We start from the raw sequence: 21791 nt of genomic DNA, 5'->3' as shown, positions 1-21791 counted from the left end.
TTTCTTAAAAAAGTTTCAGGTTTTGTTTTGGTTTCCAGCTTCCCCCTCTCTCCTGGCAGCTTTGGTGTAACTGCCTGGTCTGGGATGTCAGTGTTGGTTCACTGGGATGGGGAGGGGAATAAAAGGACTCTTGTAAAGACAGATAATTGATCTTTTTTAATCTAGCCCACCTCTGTATGTGTCGTGAAAACTCTTTTTATCCTGCTGTTGTCAATTCTGGCAAGACTTGTCAGATCTAGGAGCTGGGGCTTCAGCTAAGAACTTGTTTTCATGAATTTTTAAAATTTATTTTAGCCTTCAGGGCTGCAGAGAAAACCTTAGGAACTCTGCACTTGCAAGCACCAGGGAACAGACTCACAAGTCCTTAAATCCTTGGCTTTTTCACTCCTTGTGATTACTTTTTTTGGGAGGAGGGAGGAAGAAATAGGAGTGGGAAGAGGGTCTGTCTTTGTTTTCTTCTGTATTGTATTCTAAGTTTGTAATTTCTGTCCAGCTCTGCATCTTATGCTTGCTTAGATTCCTTTGCTACCAGACTAGGTAAATTGGATTGCAGTTGTTTGTAAAGACAAATTTCATAACTACCGGTTCTTAAAATAATGTGTTTGTTTTGTCATGTCTGGACATTCCAAATATAGCTTATTTGGCATTGTCCCTGATTGTTGGGCTGTTGTTTTTTTATTTTATTTCTGTTATTATATCAACCACAGTCAAAATCCCAAGGTCCCATGGTATCAGATGAGAGACAATCACTGCCCCAGAGGTTTTCCTATGCATTAAAAATGCACATATTTTCAAATACTAATCCTCAGTTTCCAAAGACATCTTCGAAAGTGGTCTCTGATCCCTTTCCTAATAATATGTGGCTGGACTAGTGCATTCAAATGGAGGGCTGGAGCCGAGTCTAGCTATATATACAACCCTTAATGGTGTTCCTGTTTTCTGCTCTGCAACCTCTCTGCTCGTTTCCCCTCAGAAAAGCATGCAAGGGAATGGGAATTTTGTGGACTGCCCATGTAGAAGTTGTACTTGGGCAACAGTAAATCAAAGTGAGAAGCCAATTGTACATTGCCGGACCCCGTGCTGAAGTGGCTTTCTGGCTCACAGGCTGGCCTGGGCCCTCAGAGGGCAAGTGCCTCAGCTGCAGTTGTCACAGCGTCCTAACGGGGAAAGAAGGAGCCATCCAAGTCTTCGGGACCTGCACCATTTTTCTAAATCCTATGGGAAGCTGCTCCCTAGAGCCTTGTGGTGCTGTCTGCCAAGCTTAAATTAATGTGGTTCTTGTGGTTGAAAGCCTGTGCAGCAAGGAAGATGTGGTAATAATTCCTTTTCTACAGAGTAATTTATAATGGCAAAACAATTTAAAATACTCAGTAACTAGCTTGGTTACTTAAGAATTTTAATCAAGAAATTATTATGGTTTTTCTTTGTATTACCCTTTCTAGGGTTGTTAGTGACTTAAATTGTGTTTGCAAGAACTTTTCTACTAAACCTTTCTCTTGGAGCAAATTCAGACAGTAAATAATGCATTCTGTAAGCACAGCTGAGGAAGATTGCAAACTATCTAGGGATAAATTGCACCATAAAATATATGAAAGATAAAGGTTAATGCCAGCAACATCACTTAACGTCTTTCATTACATAATCAAAGGAGTGTAACAGTGCCTGTAACTATCTCTTTTTTTTTCTGTACATAAAGGATCTCGAAACTAGAAGGGATTTTTGCATGAAAAGCAATTGCTGTTGGGAGGAGCTGTGTGGAGAGAAGGGAACTCACTTACAGATTTACAGTCAAAACTAATGGGAAATGCTGGGTGGGGGAGGATGCAGGCGAAGAAGAAAATGTAAGCTGTCAGTGCTGTGACCACAGGAAGAGTCTGGACCCCCGTATTTGGGACTGGGTGAGCTGGCAGTTGCTGGGCTGCCTTCCCACTGGTGTGGACTTGTACTCTGTCAAAGCCTATCCAAACTGCTTCCCAAGCTTTCTGTCTTCCGGCATCCTGCAAATACCCAGAAGCTTCAGCAAAATTCATAAAGGCCTATTGTTACTCTTAAAAGGATTGAAAATTAGTCTTTCTCCTTTCTTTTACCTAAAAATGAGAGGCAAATGAGGAATTGAGTGGGAAGACATGAAAATGTCAAACGGGTCAAATGATTTATCTGAACATGGGAGCATTAAACCAAAGTGGGAAAGAGTGAAACAGCTTTTGGGGATACTGTCACAAAATCGGTGTGTTGTCTGTGCGTAGGTATGTATCACTTAAAACTTCATTCTGCTATTTATTTGTAAAATACAGAAATTATAGGGTAGCAACTTACAGTTTCCAAACCTTCAGCCTCTAAGTATGTGAGCATATGGTGGAATAAATCTTTTGTTCATGCAGGCAGTGGTTACGTCTTGAAAACATGCTCTGTACAGTCTTTCCTTAAAAGTACATTGCACAGTTCACACCTTTGTATGTAAACAGCTGAGATTTTTGAAGAAGCTTCGATGCAGTTGCTATACAAGCCTAAGCCTATACAGAGGGCATTAGTAATCTAAGTTTCGAGAAGATAGAAATAGATAATGAGTATAGACTTCATCCGGTGTCTCCATAACAAATAGCCATTTTCACACGTAGTTTTGAATCAGATGAGGAAAAGGCTTTGGCTTGTTTTTACAATATTCGGGTTTTAAACTTTAATAGTACCCCAGATGTGCTCGTTGTATATGTTCCTTTAAATGTGCTTTGTGTATATGCAACATCACACACTTTGCTTATTTTTTTTTAAGCTCAAATGTCAACAATTGCAGTGTGTAATTATGCCAGTAGTGCAGAGAGACATGTTTGCTTGATTAGTCACCGCGGCCTGAATTCAGCCAATACTGCTTACAGCATCCAGCTGAAGTCGAGAGTCAGGAGCCTAGATTCCCTCTGCAGCTAGCAGAGAGACACAAATGCCTTTGTCATGTGCTTTAGATCTTAAGTTACCCCATCTCTCTCCCTTAGCTTCAGAAGGAATTTAACTCTCTAAAATTACCTGGGGTGAATGTGGGCCTGGGCGTTCGTACATGACGGGTTCGGAAGCGCTAACCCTCCAAAGATAGATGCTGACTTGAACCCGGTGCTAATCCTGCCCTGCCCTTCTCTGCCCACGCCGCTGTGATTCCCAAAACCGGTCTCGCTGGTACGACCCTCACAGAGTTCATGACTTTAGTATTGGTGTTTGATGACCACTGAACATATGATGATACTATGATTCCCCTTCAAGTCAAGTTATTCCTCTGACTCTTGGAAATGGGTTTAAAATTCAATAGCCCAGCAAAGAGGGACAGAATCAGGGTTTTGTAACAAGGCCAACTTCAGTTTTGTTTTGGTGGGTTTTTTTTTTTTTAGATTGCTGTTCTGAATATGAAAGTCAAAGACTAAGATCTTGATCTTACAACAGTTGTTCTCCTTTGTTGTTCATAGGCTTTTAAATGTGTACCTAAATATAGTATATGCCAGATGAGAGAGTTAATGTTGCTATGAGAACCTTAACCTCAGCATTTCCTAGGGTTTTATGTTTATATGTAGGAAAAAAAAGCAATGATCAAATAACTCACAGTTGTTTTTCTTTTATAAGGAAGTACTATCTGATACCTTGTCTATAAGTGATCCTATCTGCAATGTATTGCTGTTACTGCTGCTGTTTGTCTGAAGGGCTTTTTTCCTGCACAAGCTGTGCAATGGAGGAGGCAAAAAGAGCCATAGGGTTGACCTATATATTTCTTTCATTGCGGCACTTGAAATTTCCGTGTCTTATAAAGCTGCCTTAATGCTGCTGGGCAAGTAAGGGGTGACTGGCTGGTGCTCCAGTGTGTAGATGTGGTTGACCGAGTTGCTTGCCTGTCAGGTGTGCACAGAGCATGCTTAGAGGCTTTTCTTTATGAAAGGTTTGCAACTTCAGGAAGCAAAACCTTCCTTTTTTGTTACCTCTTCAACTAGGCAAATAGCAGTTCAGGGGTAACCTGCATGCAGAGCTTGAGTCTTCAGCAGCTTTGAGTTGACTGATCCTAACTGAAAGCTTCCCCATTTCTCCAGTGACTCTGACTCTGCTCTTGTTGAGCCCATGAGCTTTGAGTATAGAAAGCTTTCAGAGAAATGATCTCATCAAAACAGGGTTCCAGTGAAAACAGCAAGTACCTGCCTGGTACATAGGTGCCTTCCACAATAAATCACTCCTCCTGCTTGCACAAGGTACATGCATTTCAGTTCAATTTTCTTTCTGTTTACCTCACTGATGGTACGGTTCTTATGTCTGAACAATCTTGATGGGTGAAATTGGAGGATGAAAGTCAAAACTTGCCAGACTGATTTTCAGTTTGTGTAGCTCTTGGTAATGGCTCTTCAGTGAATTTTAATGGCTTTCTGTGATGTCTCTGATCGTCATCGCTTATAAAGGGAAACTCTTGAAGAACTAGTGTACTGAAACTTTTTATCTGTTAGATTTCAGTCAGAGGGCCTTCTGATAACTGGTACTCTCTCCTTATACTTAGTTTGGAGTAATTACTTAGTTTAGAGTTTAGGGACATGGTATAGTGGTGGTCTTGGTAGTGTTAGGTTTACAGTTGGATGCGGTGATCTTAAAGGTCTTTTCCAACCTATATGATTCTGTGATTCTGTAATAATCCAGGATAACAAAGGTTGGTTGGCACTGATATAAATTACACCGTGATTAATTTCAGATTGTAGAATGCAAATTTGGATCCGTTTGATGCTGAAGATTTTCAGCATAAAGTCATTTAAAAGCGTGAATTTTTATGATAATTGTATATAGTCATAGGTTTTCCTTTGCAGAAAAAGGAAAAAAATAGCACAAATAGAAAAGTGGAGAAGTAGTAATGTGACTGTGACACGACTGGGGTTTTTTTTGTCCTCATTCCTAATAACGTTTGCACTACTTGATGCCCACAAAATGCTGCAGTGAGGTTGAGGAACTGAGGCTGGAAGATGAAACAGCCATGAGGGTACTCGAGATACACGACCCATTATATGAAACCACTGAAGTGATGAATATTAATGTTCTTTTAAATTTTTAATTTTTAAGTCCTCTTGTCTTTCAAAAAAGAAAAAAAAAAAAGAAAGCTTGGGGGAAGAATTCTTCCCAGAACAATGGTGCAGTCTGTTATCTGCTCCTTTGCACTGTAAAGCACTGAATGTTCAGCCAATATAGTGCTCTGGTTGGCTTAGCATTCTTAACCTTAATTTTGAATAGAAGGTGCCTTGTGCTGCTGACGTAATTAGGGCCTTTTGTAAATCACTGTTGCAGGCAGTCTGCTGTTGCATTTCACTGCATTTCTCGGAGGGATGCAGGGCAAAAGTGTCAGACTAACTTTCTGAACCTCTCTTCAGGCTAAGTGTTTTCATTATTGGAGTATTTTATTCAGAATGAATTCTGCTTCTTTTTCCTTTGTAGGTAACAAGCCCCAAATCAATTCTGCAAGTGAAACAGTGTTTCTGCTGGAAGAAGTTTGAATAGGGAGCCCTTAACATCTTAAAGTAGGAGATGCTTCCTTGAAAAAAGAAGAAAAAAAAAAAGATAGGAAATGTAAGAGGGTTAGATTCGACCAATTTATTTTAATTTAAGTCCCCTCTGTGATACAGGAATATTGTTATCTGCCTCTTTCGTCACGGAAACTGTCAGAAAGTTTGAGCTGAAGCTTTGTCGTCGAGCTGGTTTCATATCTGTGGTTCTGCATCATGCTCTGCAGCATTGTGTGGGGGCATAAAATACCCTTACCTTTTGCGTAAGCCTCTTAGGGACTGTTGCATTCTTGCCTCTGCGAGGGCACAGGGTTTCATCTCACTTCTGTCGCTCTGCCGTCGTCTAGGGTAGGGTTCAGCTCAGGCTGTTACGTCCCGTCCTGATGCAGTCTTTTGTATTCGTGATGTCAGTGGTGCTACACGGCCTTGCGCTGTCCTTGATAGCAAACACAGCACTATTCATAGTCATTGAAGTTAACCTGCTCATTTCTGCGTTCACGCTGTCTACCCACTGAACCCTCGTCCCTGGGCTTTAAAGGCATCGTTAAAAACCCCCACTGCTGACCGTCCCTGCAAATGAACGTACCCGCGTTTGTAAGGTAGCTCCCATAGGGGAATAGCGGGGTGCTGCCTGCAGGGCCTGGCTGGCGGGAGGAAAGACGTGGCGTTACAGCAGAGTCGCACGCCGAAGAACAGCCCAACGTTGTGCGCCCTGCGCCTGCGTTGAGTTCTGCTGTACTTCTGGGTGGCTGGCATCGTCTCAAACTCTGGGCAAGGAGCGGGAAGGTGGGACGTGTACCCGTGACCCCTTCACTTCATACCGAGGGAGCACGGCATGAATAACCATAAGAGATAGCTGCAGCCTTCTTCCAGTGGCCATACTCCATTAAGTCTTTCCATGCATGGGAGCAGGGAAAAGTGTGGTGGTTGTCTTATGGCTCTCTCTTTTCCACCTGCAAGGACTTGAGAGGCACCCTCAGCAGAACAGCTTTCCCCCTCTCCTGGGCCTTGGCAGTGACAAGGATCAGGCACAGCCTGTCCTATATGGCTGCCTTGTTCCCTGCAGGGAAGGAAGAGAGGGGTTTTGTGCTTCAGGTGTTGCAAAAGCAGCGATTCTTCTGGCGTACGCCTGGTACAGGCTCCCCTGCGAAGGCAGAGAGCGCAGGGCTGTGCTTCTCAGTCACTAATGAATGAATGAATGAATGATGTCACCGGGCTGGTTCCTGAGGCAGGAAATCCATCCGAAAGAGTTTAGTTTCAATACAGAAAGTGGAGTCATGCGCACCGAGTAAGCCAAAAGTAGAAAGGAATTCTTTCACCACCATCTTTTCGCTGTGTCACTCCTGCCCAATCCATTGCGATAAAAAGCGGTTCAAAGAAAATTCAAGTGGGTCTTAGTCCCTCCCCATTCCTCACTAAAAGCAAATAAACCGGCAGCTTTTTGTCTTGTTACGTATTGGCTTTTCAGGGTGCTTGCAGGTCCAGAGAGGGAACGCGAGCGCTGCGCTCCCCTGTTGCAGACCGATGTCATTTCTGCCGGGCATCCCGGGCGCTCTCTCCTCTCCGGCCCCGCTCCCGCCAGCCCGCTGCCCCGTGGCAGAGCGGCCGCGACCGCTGCGGCTGCCTCGGCACCCTGCGCGCTCGGTGCGCGGGTATAATGCGCTGCTTTACTGTCAGGTGGGGGCTAATTACAGAAAATAGACTTGCCCGCAGGACAGAAAACAGAGGCACCACCCCCCCCGCAACGATTTCTGTGCGTGTGAGCATGCCTCCGACTTGGTTAAGTGTTGGCTGGAGTGGGAGCGCAGCTGTAACATTGTACAGCACGCATACCTTCCCCAGAGCCACAGCAACCGGGATTCGATTCTCCTCTCCCCTCTTTTCTCTCCTCTCCTCTTCTCCTCTCTCCTCTCCTTTCTCCTCTCCTCTCCTCCCTCTCTCCTCTCCTTTCTCCTCTCCTTTCTCCCCTCTCCCCTCTCCTCCCTCTCTCCTCTCCTTTCTCCTCTTCTCTCCTCTCCCCTCTTCTCCTCTCTCCTCTCCTCTTTTCTCCCTCTCCTCCCTCTCTCTTCTCCTTTCTCCTCTCCTCTCCTCTTTTCTCTCCTCTTTTCTCCTCTCCTCTCCCCTCTCCTCAGAGCCTACTTCTGAAAGAGCTGGCTCATCCCTGCTGTCAGACGAAGCCGTTTCCTGAACGCGCGGGTTTGAGTCACTTGGGCTAGATGAGGCTTTAACTCCTCCCTCCCTGGGCTTGAATTTGTACGGAGCCGGGGGAGCGGGGGGGGGGGGGAGGGAGGAAGGCGGCCGGCGGGCGCTGGGCGCTGGGCGTGCGGCGCTGCCGCCGCCCCCTCGCCCCGGCTCGCAGCAGCCAGCCCGGGGGCAGCGCGTCCCGCGGCCGCCGGGGCCCGGCGCGGAGCCGGCTGCGGGGCCAGCCCAGCCCGGCGGGGAGCGGCGGGAGAAGTTCAAGTGCTTAAGTTGCAGGCAGATGACATCAGCCGCTGCCAGGCCGGGCTGCGGGCAGGCTCGGCGCCGGCGCTCGGGCAGCACGCGTGCCTCCGCCGCCGGGGTTTCGGCTCCCCCCGCCTTTGAACTTCGGGGCTGCCGGAGGGGTCTCAAAACGCCCGTGGGTGGTCATAAAAACAAATTTCCTTTGTAATTTCTTTTTTTTGGGGGGGGGTGGGGGGGCGGGAATAATTTGGAAGTCTGATAGTGTGTGGGAAATGATTACATCAGTCGGAGGGAGGGCTAGGATTGGTCTACACAGTGTGGTTTGATTCACTACCGCAAAGATTGCGTGTAACCCTTTGAGTGGAGCTCTGGCAGAGTTGTTTCCCTCCCCAGAAACAGTCCCCATAGCAGGGGCTACGTGACAGGTACGGTACCGCCGTCCGCTGACACCGCCGGCAGCCCGGGCGCCCAGCCATAGGCTACAAAGGGTCGGCGGAGGCAGAGAACAAACTCTCTCTCAAGAGGCAATCTCTGTTTAAAATGCCATCTTGTTCTTCCGACTGCTGCCTTTTACGTGCCGTTGAGGTAAGATTTTCCATATCAAATTACCCTCCAGGTTTTTGTTAGATTCGCCTTCTCTTGCTAGGATGCAGAGCGTTTTAAACGCAGAGTTGATTTAAATCTCGGACCTGCACGTTTGCCCGGAGAAATAATTTTGCGGCAAGTGTCTCTCGCTTGAGCAGAACAATGCAAAGAGGAGAGCATCTGTATCATTCAGGAGGTGGGGAGAAGGTTCCTGACTTGTTCTCTCATCTCCATTAATACTTAGGATGTGCAGCGTACACACGTTCGCTTTCGAACTACTTGCAGGCTAGTATCAAAAGAGAAGTTGGGGCAGGGAGAGAAACGCGTGGACTGTGCTAGCTAATTGATCTGCTGGGGAACTGCAAGTGAGACTTCCCCAAGCGAAACAATCAAAAGTTAGTGGGGAACAAGAGAGCCATTTTTAATCTTCAGGGTCTTGGCCTGCTCCTCTGTAAGTGTTCAGAGGCCTCCAACGGGATTGCAAAGAAAATTGTGCGTGTTTGACTGGATGTAATTTCTCTCGCCCACTGTTGCCGAAGTACTCTCTTGATATTGTTTCACGTTTGCTTACCTTACACAGCTTTATACAGAACCTGCTCTCTCACTTTTTCTGTGTCTGTGGTCATATTAACCCTGCTGAATCTTTGTTTAGTGCAGGGAGGTTTTGGGGAGGGGGGAGGGGAAATAGGGCAAGGGGGCATCAAGAGAAAGTGTTATAAAGTGAATCATCCATGTCATTTGTCCTGGCTGCCAAGGTGCTTGGAACCATCATGCCAAGAGGATGCTTTTCTACGGTAGCTGTGTGGTTTGCCTATGTTCAGAGCTGTTGATCTGTAAGTGTACCCTTTATGTTGCAGGATGTAAAAGTCTTTAGTGAAGATGGAACAAGCAAAGTGGTCGAGATTCTAGCAGACATGACAGCCAGGGACCTCTGTCAGCTGCTCGTTTACAAAAGTCATTGTGTGGATGATAACAGCTGGACTCTAGTGGAGCATCACCCTCACCTAGGATTAGGTAGGGAATGGTCAAAGGGGTGGCATGGTTACCTGGGAACATAAAATATGTGTAATTTGTATTAATGTGCTTCCAGCCGGAACGTTTTCTTTCCACTGCTTTTATTTGTACAATTAGCTGAAGTCACATACGTGCTTTTTGTGTATTACAATTTGATGTGTTAAGCGTTTAAGCCATTTTAAGTCCTTCTCTTCTTTCCCGTCCTCTGTTTTTTTATTATACAAAAGAAAAATAATTGTCTAATCTTCACACTAGCGCTCTGTTGCTACCTTGCTGTGTCTGAAGCTATTGCAAATAAACAGCTTAGGCAAATTAAGCTTGATCCTTAGAGTACTGGTCCTGTGAAACAGCTCAGCTCATCACCAGCTGGGAGACCTGGGTGAACAGACTCAGCTTTGCATACCTACAGTAATGCTTATGAAAGCTAGACATGCTGAGGTGGGGGAGGGGGTTGGCTGAACTTGACTTCAGGCAGGGAAAAAATGGTGGCACCACCCGCAAATCCATGGGCAATTTCTGGACCAGCAGTGGCATCTGCTCTCCAGGCAGCAGCTCCTCCACCTGACTGAAATTAAGGTGTCATGGTTACAGTTTCAAGAAGGCAGCAAGAGGAAGAACTGTGGGGAATTAAATAACACAGTGAATTGGTTTAATTACAGTACCTGAAAGAATTTCATGTTATTCAGTCTTGCTTTTCCTGTTATTTTGTGGCACTGATTAGTTGCAGGGTTCTGCTGTGCAGCTTGCAACTGCATATCGCTCAGATAGGCTATCTATAATTCTACGTAGCATACAATACCGCTTTAGAAAGTGTAGCGTTTGGAGTATTAGTTGATATACTTCACGGGGAATTTTTTTCTAGAAAATAGAGGAAGACAAATTATAAGCTGCGATCACCGGCACTGGAATTGTGAATGCTATCTGTAGCTAACAGAGGTTGTTTATGTGTAAAAATGTAGTTCAGAACCCTTACAAATAAGAAAAGGAGACAGTTTGCTGGAGATGTAATGCCCTAAACCAATACTGTTAAACACAGATAACTTCACTGCTCTACAGAATAGTACTCAAAAAAAAAAAAAACCAAACCCCATAGGATATCCTGATTATTTAATGGTTTTATTGGGTATCTCTCCTAATAAAGAAATATGTGACAAAATTAACATGAAACACTCATTTGTATATGTCTGTGACATACTTTCAGTTGTGAGGACATAGGACAAGGTGAAGAATTAAGGTATAAATTACAGAATCTTTATCTCCGTAGCTTAATATGCCACATGTGCATTTCTAACAACCTTTACAAATTTTCAGTTTTATCAATGCTCATTAAACTACCAGGCTCTCTTTTTCTATATTCTCTTTCCCATCATTGCTGATTACCAAGGTATTGTGTAAACAGAAGCCTTCTCCTTTGTAACCAACATCCTTCTCCTGCCAGATTCATTCAATGATGCCACAATTCAGTGTTTGTGACATCACAATAGCTTCCATGGTGACTAATTGTGCTGTCAAACTCTGGTGTGTGACATCTCTGAATGAATCGGGCAGGAGGCTGATTAGGAAATCAAAAGCTTCTGTTTACACGCAAATAACTTGGTAATTAACAATGATGGGAAAAGGGCAAGATACTTATCGGGCTGCATTTATATACATGGGGACCTGCCTGCCTTGGCCCTCTGTTTCACACTGAAGCACAAAGCGGGGCCCGGCTATCCCAGAGAAGTGGGGTGTGCAGGTTGGGGCTTCAGCAGCCGCCAAACTTTGTTCCTTAGGGACTGCTCCAGGGCTGTCCTCTGTAGGCCACACAGTAGTTCTGTGTGAAAAGTAATGCAGCCTTTAAGGGCGTAAAGCGAACAGGCGAAGAAAAAAGTATTTAAAGCGTCAAAAAAGATGCAATGATACAGATTTCACCTATTTGAAAGAATGCGGACAGAAAAGGTAATAAAAGAGTTCATTTAACGGGAGATGACAACATCCAATTTCTTGTATTTGGGGACCAAAGTATACGCTGTGACATACTCAATAAACTTTAAATACCAACTTTCACGCGTCCACCCAGTTTTGGTTGCAGTTTGAATTTTTTGTTATACGGATGCTTATTTCTAGCTTCTCAGCAGCTTAAATGCTTCCCTGAATTTCAGAGACTGTCAGTTCAAGGTAATAATCTGCCTGCACCTTAGGTGAAGTTACTGTCAGGTGTTTGATGTTCCATATTTTTTCCTTCTAGAAATAAGATTGCTTACAGTGCATCTGATGTAGTATGAAACAATGGCTTATTAGCATTTACTTAGCAGTGTGGAAAGAAATATGGTTTAAGAGCAGTGAGAATTCTTTGTTTCCAGAAGACATTATTTCTTACTCAAGACATCCTTGCTGACTTAATGTTGTAGGTGGTAATCTTGAAGCCCACCAAAAGAGGAGAGTTCCTTTATTAAGTTCACTATCTTTTTTTTTTTTCCCTGGTCTTGCCTAATATTACTTCCCAAAAGACCTCAGTTTGCAGAACCAATTCATCTTTTTACTATTGGGCAGACTGAGGACAAGAGCAAATTTTTTAAGTCAGCTGCATATTTATCACTATGGTGGTCTTCTAGGTCCCAGTTTTTAAGGAACCTTCACCTAACTGCGTACTTTGCACATGTAGTCAAGTGTATTCCCAATAACACGCGTGCCTGCAAATAACTTCAAACAGGTATTGGACTGCACAAAGTATTTGTGTTCTGGAGGCTGGAGGCTATGGTGTGACAATTTATCATCAGACTTGCTTAGATTTAATATGTGGAAATGGTTCCTGCCGCACTGTACCACTAGTGCCTAAAACACTTTGTGGTCAAGATTTAAGCAGTCTGTGAAACTTGAATTGGTCCCATTATTTTGTTTGCAACTAGAAATACACCTAACCTCTTCATAAAATGTGGTATTCTCCCTGTGTGCTACTCCATGCTTAACTATCATCAATTAGGATGGGGTCTGAGATATCTGTATTGGGCATTAACAGAAATAATAATAATGGAGACAGGCTGTCACGATAGCATGTGTCTGGACACTGAAAGAATCCCTACCTACAGACCTCATTTTTCCAGCTCCAGAATTGACTGTCCATCTTATTTATATAGTTGAAGCAGGAAAGAAAAGTAGTAGGCCTCTGAAATATATGTAGGGTTGGAAGAAAGAATTGCTGCATGGTTTCATACATAGATTTTCCTGTTTACATGTGCATTGAATTTGATTTGCCTTAATCTGAACGAATTAAAAGTGGAACAGTTAGACACAGTGCTTGCTAAAATATGAAAACAGGGCAGACTATTTCACACTTTGGTCCACCTGTCATTTGTAGTGATTCTCTTACTGGGAATTTTGGGCCATGCCTGCGAATTGTTCACTATGTAATCCAGCTCCTTTTCCCATCTTGTATCAGTTCTACAGTTCTGTATAAGTTTAGATAGTACTACAGGGCAATTCAGGGGGGGAGGGCGGGAAGCCTGTCCTGTTCTTCTAGGAAGTGTGAGGAGGAGACTGACTTGAGCCTATCAAGATGAACAAAAAGGAGACATTTCTGGTCACTTCAGCAGCAATACCACTTGAAGACAGACTGGCCTATTGAACTTAATAGACTGACATCTGTGCTTCTAGTTTTGTAGCAAGAAGCTCAAAGCAGGGCTGAGGTTGAGTTGCTGGTGTGTCAAGTGGCAGTTCATCCCATTTGTACTAACTTTGAGTGCAAATTACCAAGGACTTCCCAAGTGTACAACTTCTACGAATTAGTAGCAAACTGACCAGGACTAGCTTCCTTTTCACATGCATGTGCTATGAAATGCTGCACCTTTTCTTCAAGATGGCTTTCACCATCAAAATGAAAATGTAAACATTAAATCAGCGGGAGTATCACCACAGAATCTTGATTTGGTAAAGGAACACATCTAGGTCAGTTGCCTAAAGCATCTAAGAAACAATCACTGGGTATATTTATACAAACTAAGCATCAAAATACAAAACAATGTGGCAAATGTTCATCTATACTGCATTTCCTCAGGACAGACTGAATAGGATGGGGTTTGTCCCTGCCCTTAGGTGAGCAATCTTCAGTCTGTTAGGAAAGCAAAAACCACAACTTTGTGCAATGGCAGTAGCAGGACACGTGGTCTTTCAGGGTTCATACTGTGATGAAGATTCATATCAACATAATTAAATGTTTTTTGGAGGAAGTATAATTAAAAAACAGAAAGGCCATCCACCCTCGTAGGCCCACTGTCCTCATCACAGTGCAGAGGAGATTCGACTTAAGTGGTTGCCTAAAACCATGACAGTAGCAATAGATCAGCAGCAATACCTGAAACTTTACCTGTGAAGGCCGTAGATAATGTGGAGGTTTAGGTGATGAATGCTCAGGTGGTACAAAATATCCTTAATTAACTGATATCAACAGCAGTATTGTAGCATACGTTAGTCGAAGAACTACCCCTTAAAAGTGGTGTGATGGCTAATGCACTAAGAAGCAGGTCTTTATGTGAGAGCAGCCCAGTATGGAAAATCTTCAGTGTCAGCCTCTTGAAACACGATCTATAGCAAGGCTGGACATTGCAAATGCACAGTAAATGCTGAAGTCGTCAATGAGCTGGTGATGACTGACAGTCTAAATGCAGGTGAAAAAGACAATGGGATCATTCAGAGATAGCTTAAGTTTTTAATCAAAGAACTTAGTCTGCTAAGTTGAATAATTCAAGTGACATTCAAGAGCTTGCTACTTTTTGAGATACCAATGACTACTTGCTTTCTATCCTGAAAACACCCCAAGAGAACTTGGGTGGCAGCCTGGGATTTCTAACTGTGGGAACGCAAGGATGCAGGAACACAAAGTGGGGAAGGGACTCTCCAAACTTCTTTGGCCAGCAAGTCACACGCATTTTGGATAGAGCTTTGCAAAAGTTATTTTCTGTTTGACCTCATTTTTTATTTCCTATTATATACGGGATGAAAGTACTGACTATTAAAACTTTTCAAAAATACCTAAATATTTTCTCAGAAACTTTTGAAGATTTGCCAAGATAATGAGTTCATTAAGTAGTGCACACTTAGCCCAGTTGCCTTCTTTCGAGTTACTGCTTTCAGTGAATTGGATTTGTTAAGCTATCTGTTCATGCTTTGATGTGCCATTCTTTTGACCAGAGAAGTGGTGGTTATGGGGAGTTACCTTGTAACCAAATCTAGAGCAGAAAATTGCCCTGTCATGTGTACAAAACATTTGTCTCTGTCAGTATTCCTGTAAAGTAGATCCTGTGACCTCTTTCATAATAAACCCCATTGTCTAGCATCTACAATAAAGGCCTGAAGTTCACCTTGAAATGAACTGGTTTTATAGAGTGTGATCAAACAGGGCACTGTATTTCTGTGATAGTTCAATACCTAATGGTGGCCTTTCCGCAACTTTTTTCCCCTTAAATCTGTCCACCTTGCCAGTTCCATGGCATATAGCCAGCACCAAAAGAAGAGGTTCATGTGTATTTAAGCTATTGCACACAAAAAATGTTACGTTCTTTCCTTTCTCAAAAGTCTGTGCTTATGAAGCCCTGATGTAGGAAATCTTTGAAGAACACTGCCATGTAACGTTAATCTATGTAATACTTACGCCTTAGTTCCCTTAAGTGCCTCATGGCAGTACGGTTTGAAAGCTATAATACATTTTGTTAACTTCTTAAAAGGTAACGGAATTACACTGGGTTGTTTTACTTGTGTTCTTTGGAAGTTGGTCTCACTGCTTCTGCTGGTTGGCTGTGTGTTAACATCATGTTCTTTTTCCACAGAGAGGTGCTTGGAAGATCATGAGCTCATAGTTCAAGTTGAGTCCACAATGGGAAGTGAAAGTAAATTTTTATTCAGGAAGAATTACGCAAAATATGAATTTTTCAAAAATCCCATGGTGAGTCTCATTACTTAGTTGTTTACATCACAGGGAGAGGAATGGATTGCAATAACATTGCTGAGTGCTGTTATGTCTTAAACATCTATGAAAAAAAAAAAACAAGCAACCAATAAACAGAATTCTTTCCAAAGAAATTATAACCAATGTTTAAATTCCTTGTACTCTTCTCCCAGCCTAAAAACCTCAAGTGTTTTCAAGTTACCAAATCTACTTGTTTCAAAATGGCTATTGTTATGTGACCAAGACAGGGAAATCTTCATTGGTTTAAGAAAAACAATCAGAAGTGCAATTTATTCATTATCTTCAAAATTACTCAATTTGAAGCAAATTGATCGCATAGCGTGCAGTACCCAAACCTTTTAATTTCTGACAGTAATAATTAAAAAAAACCCCTCTGTATAACCCCTAAAGCACTTACTACATACAAGGAATTTCCAGTTTATTGTTATATATATTGAACAGCATCTCGCCTATGGCTGTGCTTTACTAGTGTGCTCTGCCTTCTTTACTAGTGTGCTCTGCCTTCTTTACTGATCACAGTAACTCACCCTCGATATGTTCTCATCTATATCCGTGCTTGAAAAGTATTGTATGTCATAGCTATACTTATTCCTGGATTTGTAAGATCCTTTGAATGTTGTAATTTTAAACTGGTTGCAGTGTAACTGCTTATTTGGGGATGATTTTTCACATTTTATCTAAACAATTAAGTTGGAACGGGCTATTGACATGAACCTATGTCAGCTGGTGTGACCCATCTATAGATAGCTGAAGAAGGATAATCCAGAGGTGGTTTAGGTGAGAACAGATTTTGGGTCAGTCGGGCATCTGTGGTGCCAGAAGAAAAAAGATATATGAGGTCACATGAAAACTCATTGCTGAAGTTACTGCAGATGATAAATTCATTCCTTTCCTCATAGACCCTAATGCACAGTTGCTGCATCCTCGCACGTGTGCTCGCACATATATTTGTCATCTGGTAGTGCTTGTTTCAGAGGCTGTGCCTTGACTTACTGTGTGAAGCATTTCTGTACATGGAGTGTTTGTAATTTTTCACTTCTGTTGATCTTCCCATCTGATAACCTATTAACGTCTGAGTGTTGTACAGAAATTTTGGTATCATAGGAGCTAGCACATTGGTTTCATGTGGTATACTTTAATTAATAACAGAGCATGGGAGTAAAACCCAGAATGCTTGGCATTCAGTCCCAGGCTCCTGCAATCAGAGAATAAATCATTCTTTTGGTGTAAGAATGCGAAGGCTCCCTATCCGTTGCATTAGCTGTTGCCATATGGCACTGTTTGTACTCAAGAGAGGCTGGTAAATGTTAGCTTTCATAAGTCATTGTGCAACTTACCTGACAGAAGGGTGATTCCTCTTCAGCCCTTCTCTTTATGCCCTAAAGACTGAAATTTATATTGCCTGAAGAGTGATGAATGTTCTAAACTGGAAACCTTTTTGTTGTGATTCATCTTGTTATAATCAGTCATTGTTTTATTTCAGGCATTTCTGCATGTCTTCATGCTTCAAAGAATGTTTCAAAACTTCAAGAATGACTTAATGTAATTGCTGTGTATAGTAAACTCAGTGTACTGAATTATATAGGCATTTTAAAACATGGCAAATGAAAAGGGGAACTGGAGGAATAAATCTGAAGTCATCAATTTAGCAGTCAGAAAACTGTCTGACCTTTGTCATGCGAAGGTTCAGTATGAATGAGATATTGTACCGGATGCCTGAAATCGAAAAGCTCTGTAGAAGCACCTGTTTGTGTGTTAAACAATATTTGCTTCTGTGTTCTGTGGGATGGGGGAAAGGATGTAGATGTCTGCTTTGAGATTATTCAAATCTAGCACGTGAAGCAGGGCATGCGACACAGAGCCTAATTATTGCACGTGTCCTCATTCAGTTTTTATTATTTCATTTCATGGAATGTATGCTGACGTATCCTTACAAGAAAAAACACCGGCCTCTGTTACGTTACCCTGAAATATAAACATAGAGGAGTAGATATTGCAAAGGGCTTTTCTCTTGACAGATGGAAGGGTTTCAAGCCCTGAGCATAACCTGACTGTTGAACAACCAAATGAGAAAGCATCAACAGTCACACATGAGCTCTTTCTCATAATCAAGGTCTGCGAATGGCACTTCGTTTGGAGCCTTCTGAGGGACTGAGCAGGTTTTAGGGTCAAGCAGATACAGCACTGAAGGACTGTAGTTTGGATAGAAAAAGAATGCTATCAAAGGTAAAGATGTACATACTGGAGATCCTGCAGCATCCCCACCTGAGACTTCTTTTAATGCATTTGCATCCAGCTTACCCCTGTGAAGGTAGAGGAAACTTGTTATTCCTCCTGCTCTGCATCTTCCACATGGCAAGTAGAGTTACAGAGAGTTTGTTTGCTGAACAGCCTTTCTGGACAGAAAGGGAAGCCCAGAAATTTGGTGGCAGAATATGCAATAAGCAAAGAGTCACTGCATCCCCAACCTGCAGGACCATTCATCCTGTCCTTTCCTAGAAAGTAGAGGCTGTTAGATATCCATGAAAGCCCTCAGTAGAAGAGGAAGCGATGGGAAAATGTGCTTATGAAATACCACATATCAGATACTTTAAAAATCCACATTCTGTCTGCATGGGTGTTTGGTGAGCAGAAGGAAGGGAAGAACTGCACTTGAAAGTCCTAGTATTACATTCTGTGTCTGGGGATCTCCAAATTGATTTAAGAGTGACAGTTTCAAAAAACTAATGACTGGAAGAAAATTCCACTTGTTCTATGTAAAAGTGTTTGAATATAATATGGCTTCCAATTGTCTTCTCTTTTTGTCTCTAGAATTTCTTTCCAGAGCAAATGGTTGCCTGGTGCCAGCAAACAAATGGCAGTATCCCACAGTCCCAACTTTTGCAGGTACTGTAAGTTATCTGTATGCACAAAGTAATACAGATTACTTTGGAGCTGAAGGGGAGAGGTTGAGAGGAAGGAAGGGAGAATTCAAAGGTCTGGAAATAGCTGGTCAGAGAAAGACCAGTGTAGTGAGTTAGCATATGGTACTAATGTTGAAAATACCTGCCAAAGATCTTACCCAGTGCTATTCAGGTGTAAGTTATAAAGAGGAAGTATTCATAGCTATGTTCATACATATTTGTTCTATCAATATTCAACTTAACCTGGTTTGGCCACCTAGCATTGTTCCTAAAAAAGTCTCAGCAGATATGTTTCTAGAAAAATAAATACACGTTATAAAAGGCAAAACAGAAGTACTCTTCTATATTCCACATTGTAGCATAGGAGAAAGTTTAAAAATGTCTGTGTACATTAGAAGATGGGCTTGAGATATGAGAGGTTTTGCTTTTGCTTTTTATGTCCTATGTTTGTGCCTGGTGAGAATTAACACTAAGGACCAACTTCCTTATAGTTCAGCCAACTAGCTGCTCTTTTATATAGAAAAATAATTCTATAAGAAGTAAGTGCAGGTAGTAACAGAAAATTGTATGTAGTATTTGCAAAGTAATGCCATTTAAAGCTCCTCAAGTTAAATTACAGGTGTGTGTACCTTATGCATATCTGTTGGTAGAGTTGTGTAATCTGTGTGGCAGTGGCATGTTCCCTGAGTTTATACTGAAGTTTTGATGTCGCTGTACAGTTTCTTGCTTGCTCATGAAGGAACTGTGGTGGTGGCACAGTTGCTTGGCCTCCAAGGATGGTGCTGAAGGGTGGGCTACCTCTCTGACCAGTAACTCATTCACATAAACCTCTCAATTTAAGCACTCCAATCTAAACCCTGTAGTCTAAATCTTTTTCACTTTAATTGTTTTCTCAAATGGGGGACATTCAACTCATGAGGCCAAATTAAAGCACAGTTTATTAAAAGAGTACTGTATTAAGAGCGAAAGACTGTGATGCCTAGAAGACAGTACCACGAATAACAGGCAAACTATAAAGCAGAGGGCACAAATATATGAAGAAAGTATACATACAAATAACTGCTTTTAGCTTGATTTCTGTCTTTCTGCATGTTTGCAAATATGCAATGACTCTCTGTTTAAATACAACAAGTTTCCACTGACTTTTGAACCGGTGCACTCATTTTGTCCCGTAACCACTTCAAAGTCCGTTAAATACTGGCTCCAGGTTCACTGAGAAGAATTTAAAATGTTAGCATCCACTCTCAGCTGGGAAACAAAACAAAAATCAAACCAATTTCTGTAATTAAAAATGAAAGTCGCATGCAATGAGGTTGCAGTTGGGAACCAAAACTGGTGTGAACAGGCATTGCCACAGACTGGTAGGAACAGAGGTATTCACACCTTGGACCCTTTTTCCTGCAGTGTAAGTGGAGAATTGAGTTTGCCTGTTAACGCAAGCAGTGGGACTCCCTAAAAGAGCAAGATGTTCTTGAAGATGGAAAAGTTTCGAACCTAGGTTAACTCAAACAGTAGGGAAACAAAAACCTTACAACCTTCTGAGATACAAGAGTTTGCTTCTGGGAAGGCTCAGTTAGGTACAGTCCTGGAGAAGCATAAGTCTCGGGGGTTAACAGTGTGAGAGGGTGGGGGAAAGAGGATGGGTACATTCTCTTTGGTTCCTTGTTTAACCATAAAAACCAATCTTCCTTAAAGCATTTATATTAAATACCCCTTTCCTTTTAAAAAACACGCAACCATTTTTCATTGTTTCAATGACAGTTGTAATGTGTTGAAGGTAAACTTACTGCAGTCTAGAGGTCGTTAAGCATGTTGCATCTGAGGCCACCTCAAATATTGAGCAAGCGCGATGTTTTTTTAATTACACACAAAATAGGGAAGAATCTTAAACATAATCTCACAATATCATATACTTCATTAAGAGCTAGTATTTTTAGTCTTAACAATACCATTAAAAACAGCGGGATCTGTTTTCACTACTGTCAGCCTGGCTCAGATATGCAAAAAAACTTGCATCTTAATTTACTTTTGGTTTATCTAGCTGGACAGAGAGAATATGTTCTCCTTTTGGTCCCTCCCTTTCACAGCTGAGAATTGGATTCATAGTACAAATAGCAGGCAAATTGACTGTTCTTTTCCATTCTGTTAGATGAGATGGGGAGGAGGACTGGAAAAAAAATAAGGTTTTAATTCAACTAAGAATTCTGACACAGGGCACTGATTTTTGGTTTTGTTTCCTGTGGGCATTGTCCACCAAATAACACCAAAACACAACTTTGAAGAATTGCAGAGGCATCTAGGCCAACCTGGTTTACACATTTTTCTTTCTACTATTGAATTTATTAGGAGTTTGGCATTTAACTTAACTGAGCAAGCCTTCTGTCACTTAAAAATCTGGCCCATTGTAATTAAGGGAGCAATCCATCAGTTCGCTAACCATAGTTAATACTTACTTCCTTTGATGTACTGCAAATCAAATGATTCCATATGTGGTCCCTCTAATTACATCAAGAACTTATATACTTCTGGATCTTGAAGTCTAGTATAATTGCTGACATTGATTTGACTGCTCTACATTGCATTTTGAGTTAAATATTCTGTCATACCTCTTGTCTTGGGACAGGCACGTGCGCTGTGTAAGACTTCAGTGTGGGAAATCCTGAAACAGGCTGTCCCCATTCTAAAACTTGGGGATAAAGTTGCGGATTTTGGCCAGTGTTTCCCAGTTAGACTAGCTGGCAGAATTGTTGTGACAAGGTATTATTATCTCTTAAGAATTAATAAGCTTACTTTGTGTCCCCTCAGGACAAGTGCAAGAAGAATGGGGATACAAAGAAATGGTTAGCCTTTTGCAGATTTAAGTATTGACACAGAAAACAGGAAAATGTCAGTGGCAGAAGGAGTTAGCCAGGTAGATGTTAACAGGAGGAGCAGGAATATCCATTTTGGTCGTGAATCAGTGTAAACATCTAGGTCAGTTGAAGCATAATGTGAAACTGCGCCCCAAGTCAGCAAAGTGATTTGCCATTTGCTTCCCTGTTCTGCAAATACAGTGACAATTTTATGATCCATCCATAGGACACAATGCTCATTTACATTTTCCTCTCCGACAGAATTTTTTAAACTCCAGTAGCTGCCCTGAAATTCAAGGTTTCTTGCATGTGAAAGAGCTGGGTAGGAAATCATGGAAGAAACTGTATGTGTGTTTGAGGAGATCAGGACTTTATTGTTCTACAAAAGGAACTTCAAAGGTAAGATTAAAAAAGAAGTTGCACAGTACTAGCATGCGAAAGCATTTTCTGCTTTTACGGTGGGTATTTTTTGCTGGTTTTTAAATATCTGCACCCAGCGTTTCCTTTTTTTATCGCATAGAGAAGGGTAAGCAAGCCATGATCGAATGAC

General features: G+C 42.2%; 1 protein-coding gene across 6 annotated transcripts in view; it reads left to right on the top strand.

The window, feature by feature from the left end:
• Positions 1–21791, top strand: part of GRB10 (growth factor receptor bound protein 10) — a 153472-nt gene that overhangs the window by 117955 nt on the left and 13726 nt on the right. For all 6 annotated transcript variants that reach the window (XM_075494114.1, XM_075494117.1, XM_075494116.1 and 3 more), the window contains exons 6-9: positions 9389–9545; positions 15347–15462; positions 18298–18372; positions 21503–21640. In XM_075494114.1, coding sequence (XP_075350229.1) covers positions 9389–9545; positions 15347–15462; positions 18298–18372; positions 21503–21640 — 486 coding nt within the window. The remainder of the gene's footprint in view (positions 1–9388; positions 9546–15346; positions 15463–18297; positions 18373–21502; positions 21641–21791) is intronic.

Source organism: Mycteria americana, chromosome 2 (assembly GCF_035582795.1).
Source record: "Mycteria americana isolate JAX WOST 10 ecotype Jacksonville Zoo and Gardens chromosome 2, USCA_MyAme_1.0, whole genome shotgun sequence".
NCBI lineage: Eukaryota > Metazoa > Chordata > Aves > Ciconiiformes > Ciconiidae > Mycteria > Mycteria americana.
Note: the sequence above shows the minus strand (reverse complement) of the source record. Positions and strands in the feature narration are given on the sequence as shown.